Here is a 6,657-nt window from a genome sequence, read left to right on the forward strand (position 1 = left end):
AATGAAAGGTGACCTGTGTAGTGTTTATATCTGTGTAGCCTATGTAGTCCAAAAATGCCAAATCTAAATGCCAAAGTTTAAATGTAGAGGGGAACTTTCAACTAAATGATTACAACAATTCTTATCATGGGAAAACATTGTAGAGATTGTATAGTCGTATTTTGTTGCTTAATTACTTGTTTTTTGTGCAAAAATATTTGTTTTTAGTCAATATTTGAGTGTTGTGGAGTTGTAGAAATTACGCTTTTATTCTGAAAAAAAAATCGGACCGGAAGTCTTATTCTTGGAAGACAGCCCGGTTCCAGCACCCTCAGCCTTCTGTTCCGCCCATAGGTATCTGTGGAACCGCCTTCAGTCACCATGACTCAGCAGAAAGCAGACTACTACCGGAGCCTTTGTTCCGGTTTGCTCACTTGACTCCTGTCTGCCACCCACAGCGGAACTCCTTACGTAAATTTACATAATCCGACCAACTCTAGTAGACCCAGCTTCCTGCAAGCATTCCTGCCTGATCCAGCACTAGTAAGTTCCACAGCTGCAACAAAACAACTCGATCCTTTCCATCGGATTTCTAGAATCGCAGTAGCTGAGTCTGTGCAGGCTGTTATCATGCAAATAGTGAATAATGCAAATTATGAAATCTGCAGATTGCATATGGTGAAAACAGATTGCTTATGTAATGTTGCCAGTGAATAGTGGCGCGTTTTACCTTTGATTTATAATTGTAATAACTACTGGTTATGTCATTTTAAGAAAATGAGCGAGTGATTGAATTGATTTACAATCGGCAAGTGATTAAGTGAATTTACTATCAAACTAGAAGGGCACTCGGAGAGCGCAGACCTCCGCCAAGGTTCGTGCTATTAGTGTTGCTTGTTCGTGAGTCGGATCCGGATCCCCTCCAAAATTTTATGGGTTCTTCCTTGGCCCATGCTACACCCTTCCACGAAGTTTCATGAAAGTCGGCCCAGTAGTTTTTCCGTAATCCTGCTAACAGACAAACAAACGGCACCGAAAACATAACCTCCTTGGCGGAGGTAATAATGCAGGTGTGTGTGTAAGTGATAAATGGGAACATGCTTTCGTTGAATTGATTGATTTTTGGTTTGTGTTTTGTCTCTCCTCAGTGCCTCCATACACCATCACCTACTTTGCAGTCAGAGGTGAGTGAAAGACAGCTCTCTCTCCTGAAAGATAGAATTTTTTTTATTAGAAACAAATAAAAATAAACTCCTCTTCTAATGCAGCCAGTCAGCAGATCTCACACTGCCTGGATAAGTGGTGCACACTTGACAGTCACATGTCACTGTCACATGACAGCTAAACCTGTCATGTGACTACTACAGTCTGATATACATATCTATCCATCTGCCTGGTTTATTGAGATATGGAGAGGTTCTGATTAATATTCTTCCAATTCTTTTCATGTTTCTTTGTAAATGCACTATAATAACAGAGTTTGAATAGATTATGTTGGAGGAATGGCAGGATAAATCTGTCATCGCAGGACAGACAGCAAAGTCCAAACAGATTGTAATTATGCGACAAGCCAAGAGCCACTTGAAATGAACATGCACATTACCCAAAACCTATGAATTTATTCAAACTTCACAACAAATGGATTGACTTAGTGTGGATGACATAATGTGATAACAAACCAGTATAGCCAGAATAAACCTATCCTATGTTACAACATGTAACTTTTTGTTCTGACAGCCTGTTCAGTTCCACTGAGATGTGCCACAGCCCTATTACAGCTCTTCATGTTACCGTTAGGTGATATATTACACTTGATTCATGGGCCAAAGATGAACCGGAGCTGTAAAACATCTTATTTATTAATCCATTTTGGACGCGTCTCTCTCTTAAAGTAATTTTAAAAAAAATTCAGACATTATCTACTCACCCCCATGCCAAAAGTACCTTGTCTACAGGACTATGGACATTTCTAGATGAAAAGGCAGGATGAAAAAAATCAACCACTGAAATGTTCCAGGTTAGAGCTGAACAATTAATAATACAAAAAAATTGCAATATGAACTATTGCAATTTCCAAATCACAGAGTCCAAATCGCAATTTCCAAATCTGTGATTTGGAAATTGCAATAGTTCATATTGTATTTTTTTTTTTTTTAATTGTTCAGCTCTAATCTGGAACATTTGAGTGGTTGATTTTTTTCATCCTGCCTTTTCATCTAGAAATGTCCATAGTCCTGTAGACAAGGTACTTTTGTGTCAATATGAAATACCTATAGCATAATGCATATGATAGATAATCAGGCAAGTCAGTGTAAAGCGTAAAAATGCATAAAACATAATGCATATTGATATTACTGCAGGCCTAAAGCAGTGTTGGGGAAAGTTACTTTTAAAAGTAATTGAAACATTAAAGGAAACATGAAAGAAAAATAAAAGTAATGACAGTGTAATATTAAAAAAAGTAACTAATAACAGGTTAGAAGTATTGAAAACTAACGCCTTAAAGCAATATTCCACTTAGTTTTAACATGGGGGTTATTTGGCACTTGACCACCATGAAAACCAGAATATAAACTACTCACCAAGATCAGATGCAGCTGGACGAGTTTGTAGTGTTAGGATTTTTACTTCCCATTCATTTGAATGAAAACTGACATTTAACAAGTTTGTGAACAGATTCAACAACAGATCCCGCTTTTAAGACAATAAAGCAGTAACTGGTCAGTTGTCATTTTGTATTTCTATTCTTGGTTTACACTAAAATTTGTATTTAAAAATAAAAGTAGATCCAGTCTCCCAAACAGGAACTATCTCTCCTAAATGGTATCCCTCCGCTATGTGCTCGTCTATCAATATAAATGCTATTTGGTGAAATGAAGTTGTAAAAAGTTTGACCAAACGTCAATTGAAAATCACAGTAGCGGGATCTGTTGTTGAATTTGTTCACAAATGTGTTAAATCAGTCTGTTAAGTCAGTTTTCAGGATATTTTCGTGGCTCACTCAAACACTACAAATGCTACAAACTAGTTTAGGAGAGATAGTTCCTGTTTGGGAGACCGGGTAGGTAATCTGACTACCCCATGACAAAGGGTCATTCTGGACGCTGCAGTCATATCCAGTCAACCAGGCTAAGTTGAGCTAGATCCTCTATACCAGATGCTAAATCAGTTACGGCCCTGTAAATGAAGCAAGCTAACGCTGCGTCTGTCCCAGGCCGCTGTGGAGCCACCAGGATCCTGCTGGCCGACCAGGGCCAGGACTGGAAGGAGATCGTGGTCAACTTTGAGGACTGGCTCAAAGGAGACCTGAAAGCCACATGTGTGAGTTGATCATGGCCTCTTTGTATTTGTTCTTGTGTTCTATTGCTCTGCTTGCAAATTCATACGTGTATACTTTCGGCTTCTTTGAATTCAGTTGAGTGAAATACCTAATCTTCTGCATTTACTCCAGGTCTTTGGCCAGCTGCCCAAGTTTGAAGATGGAGATTTGATCTTATACCAGTCTAATGCCATTCTTAGACACCTGGGGCGCAATCATGGTAATTTCCCCTATAATATTCCTTACATAAATTGTTGCATGTGTCAGGGCTCGGTCAGTATCCATATATTGAAGCACTGAGATGTTTCTGCAGGTCTACTTTGTAGAAGAAGAGGAGTGTCGTTTGGAAACCATATGAATCTCAATTAAATTCAACTTCTGAGATTTGACTAAATGCATAGATTATTTTGTACAGGAAAAACTTGTGCAAGGTTCCCCTTCCTCTCAAAAGCAAATGTTGCACATCCTAAAGTAGCTGCAAGAAGCCTGAATCAGCAACATCTCGGACATGCCTGTATTTCTAACCAATATACTCGCGTGGAGTGGCACTTAAAGTAACAGTTCACCCCAAAATGTAAATTCTGTAAAAAAAAAACGAGCTTTCTCTCAATAGTTGTGTTCTATTTGGATAGGAACTACTTTTTCTCAAAGACGCACTACCTTCTAAGCCGGTGTAAGCTTCCACGAGAGCCAGAAGAAACCAAAACTGACTGCTGGTTGCGAACTTCTGGTTTCTATTAATAGGGATCATGATGGGACCTTTGGGCCCAGGTTTCAAAACACCGAACTACCCCTTTAAGTTGGAGGAGAGGAGATAGTGTGAACTATTTCTTTAATAACAAAGGGTTCTGAACATAGATGTACAGTATATTATAAGAATATTATAGTGATTTTTTTCATGTAGGATTTTTTGTTTTTTAGGAAACCGTTGCAATAGCTTGAAGCATCTCATTCAGAACGACTCTTGGTTCAATTTCTATTGGCTCATGAATTTTCATCCATTGAATACGAATGGCCAAACTGCAATTTTGGTATTAAATCCTTGTTGCATACACTGAACTTTAAGTATTTTAGTTTTTTTTTTTTTTATATATATTTTTTTTTTTACTGCTTGTCCATCCAGGAGCCTATGGGAAGGACGCCAGGGAGGCCGCCCTCATTGATATGATGAACGATGGTGTTGAGGACCTTCGTCTCAAATATGGGAAGTTGATTTACCAAGAATATGTAAGTCTGAATGCCTAACGTACATACAGTCTGTTACAAAAACTGCATCCCATACCGCATATTCCTTCTGCAACTAGCACTCTATGCTCAAAACCTCCTAGTCTGCTCATACGCATAATAAAAAATATAACTTGCTGTCTCTTTTAACAGGAAACTGGCAAAGATGCATACATTAAAGATCTGCCGAACCACTTGTCCAAATTTGAAGCAGTGATGGCCAAAAACAAAACTGGCTTTCTGGTTGGCGACAAGGTAAACAGACATGCTAGTGTTTGGTAAAATGTTGTAGTTTATGGATTAGCCTTTCAGTTCAGTACATTTGTTCTTTTGTTTAGAGGCATGAGCAGGATTTTCCCCCTTGGAATTAGCATAAAGTTATCCAAAAATGATCCTACTCAATCATTACTAGCCCATTGGTAGTCTGTGACAATGTGTGTGTTTGCAGAGAGCCGGCCTTCTGCCTACATTTTCGTATTTCTGAATATTCCGGACATTTCTGGGCGTGTGCACGACTGCAACCAAAACCACTGCAGCAGAATCCTTTTATATCTAAAAGCTATGGCTATGGTAGGAATGCCGAACTGGAGTTCTGCTCAGAGCTAGGCCACCATCCCAAACCGGCCCCTACCCACTACCACTTCGCCACCAAGTGTCACTCCCAAGGAGGGTACAAAATGAATTGACAAGCTATGGGACGCCCTCGCCACTCTACCGGAAGAATCGGAAGCAGTCATCACCATGGCAACCGATAGACGCCGTGCTCGCGCGGCTCTTTTGCCGTTTCGACGATAACGGGTTGCAACCGTCACTGGAAGCAATAAACACATAACATCCAAAACCATGAGAATTAAAGGATAAGGCTGGTGTTTTTTAAATAACAAATTCAGCAATGAATTTGTTTTGTCAGCAAGTCTCAAAAGTGTTGTCACTATTTTTTTTTATAGTTGCGCAGTCGTCTGATAACAGAAACAGGAAGATATGTCAGTGACAACCCCTGTATTGTGTTATACATTATGTTGAAATACAAAATAAGTGATCACAGACAGAGTTATGGGTGAGCTATATCCTGAGGAAGTACGGCAGCCATGTTGGTGAAAAGGGCCTATTCCTATTTTGAATTGGTTGAAATGATCCCAGTCCTGTTTTGTTCATGTTATTGTGTGGTGTCTCGGTCAGGTTTCGTTCGCGGACTACAGCCTGTTTGAAGTTCTGCTCAACCACTTGGTCCTGAGTCCGTCCTGCCTGGACGCCTTCCCCAGCCTCAAGGGCTTCGTGGAAAAGATGTCGGCACGCCCCAAAATCAAGGCTTTCCTCGACTCCGACGCTTATAAGAAACTACCGATCAACGGCAACGGAAAACAGTGAATCCCTACAAATGTTCATGATTCATAATAGAGTTCTTACTTTGTCTATTTAATGTCTTTGTCCATGTTAAAGTTTGCACTTTTGTAATTGTGTGGACAATTGTGGCAATTCCTTTTTGACAACAACCTTTATTACATCAGTGCACTTAAAGACTTGTATAGATTTATAGAATCAATAAAGGGACGAGGTAATATACAATGACTGTCTGTTCACTGGCCTTATTTGCATAAAACCACATCTTGCAGGCTGTGTAGGTATTTTGGTAATGAGAACAGATTAGAAGAAAACAGTTTACAAAGCTGACAGAAGCTTCGGATTTTAATATTAAAGTCCTTTATTCTCCAAGAGTAGCTGAACTCTTCATATACTGTACATTTCAATATATTATGTTTACTGTTTTTGTGCGATAGGTTTTTATATTCGGAATAATGTAGTAGTGTGTATATCTGACTTGGCAGTTTTCTTCCATTCTTCTATAAAACCTTGGGCTTACCTTCCACTACATCCCTGAATATCAGCTCAAAATAGTTAAAGACATTTCAGCGTGAGAGCCTCCATAGGTATAAGGCTTTGGATTTATCTGATTCTTGTATGAAGGAGCCTTTCTTTACAAAGGAGGTTCTTACCTGGTTACAGGTTTTATGGGGTTTTATAATGCCTCACTACAGGGTGAAGTGCAGTTTCTAGTACTCAGTGCGTCTGCAACTATTTTTATTTGCTGGTTTATTTAACAGGGACAGTGCACATTAATAGGAAACCAGCTAGGA

General features: G+C 39.3%; 1 protein-coding gene across 1 annotated transcript; it reads left to right on the top strand.

Annotated features, from left to right (window-relative positions):
* The first annotated feature begins 401 nt into the window (after positions 1-401).
* Positions 402-6,092, top strand: LOC139657197 (glutathione S-transferase P-like). Its single transcript, XM_071534957.1, has 7 exons — positions 402-522; positions 1,128-1,163; positions 3,194-3,300; positions 3,431-3,518; positions 4,422-4,525; positions 4,676-4,777; positions 5,702-6,092. Coding segments are annotated over exons 1-7 (627 nt in total). The 5' UTR covers positions 402-521; the 3' UTR covers positions 5,891-6,092.
* The last annotated feature ends 565 nt before the right edge of the window (positions 6,093-6,657 follow it).

This window comes from Centroberyx affinis, unplaced genomic scaffold (assembly GCF_046629955.1).
Source record: "Centroberyx affinis isolate AG114_WGS23_722 - 3 ecotype Tasmania unplaced genomic scaffold, CSIRO-AGI_Caff_v1 ptg002639l_1, whole genome shotgun sequence".
Classification (NCBI taxonomy): Eukaryota; Metazoa; Chordata; class Actinopteri; order Beryciformes; family Berycidae; genus Centroberyx; species Centroberyx affinis.

Excerpts from the sequence above, each read along its gene's own strand:
- LOC139657197 (XM_071534957.1), top strand. Across the intron at positions 1,164-3,193 it reads CACCTACTTTGCAGTCAGAG|GCCGCTGTGGAGCCACCAGG; the intron begins GTGAGTGAAAGA and ends CGTCTGTCCCAG. Across the intron at positions 3,301-3,430 it reads GAGACCTGAAAGCCACATGT|GTCTTTGGCCAGCTGCCCAA; the intron begins GTGAGTTGATCA and ends CATTTACTCCAG.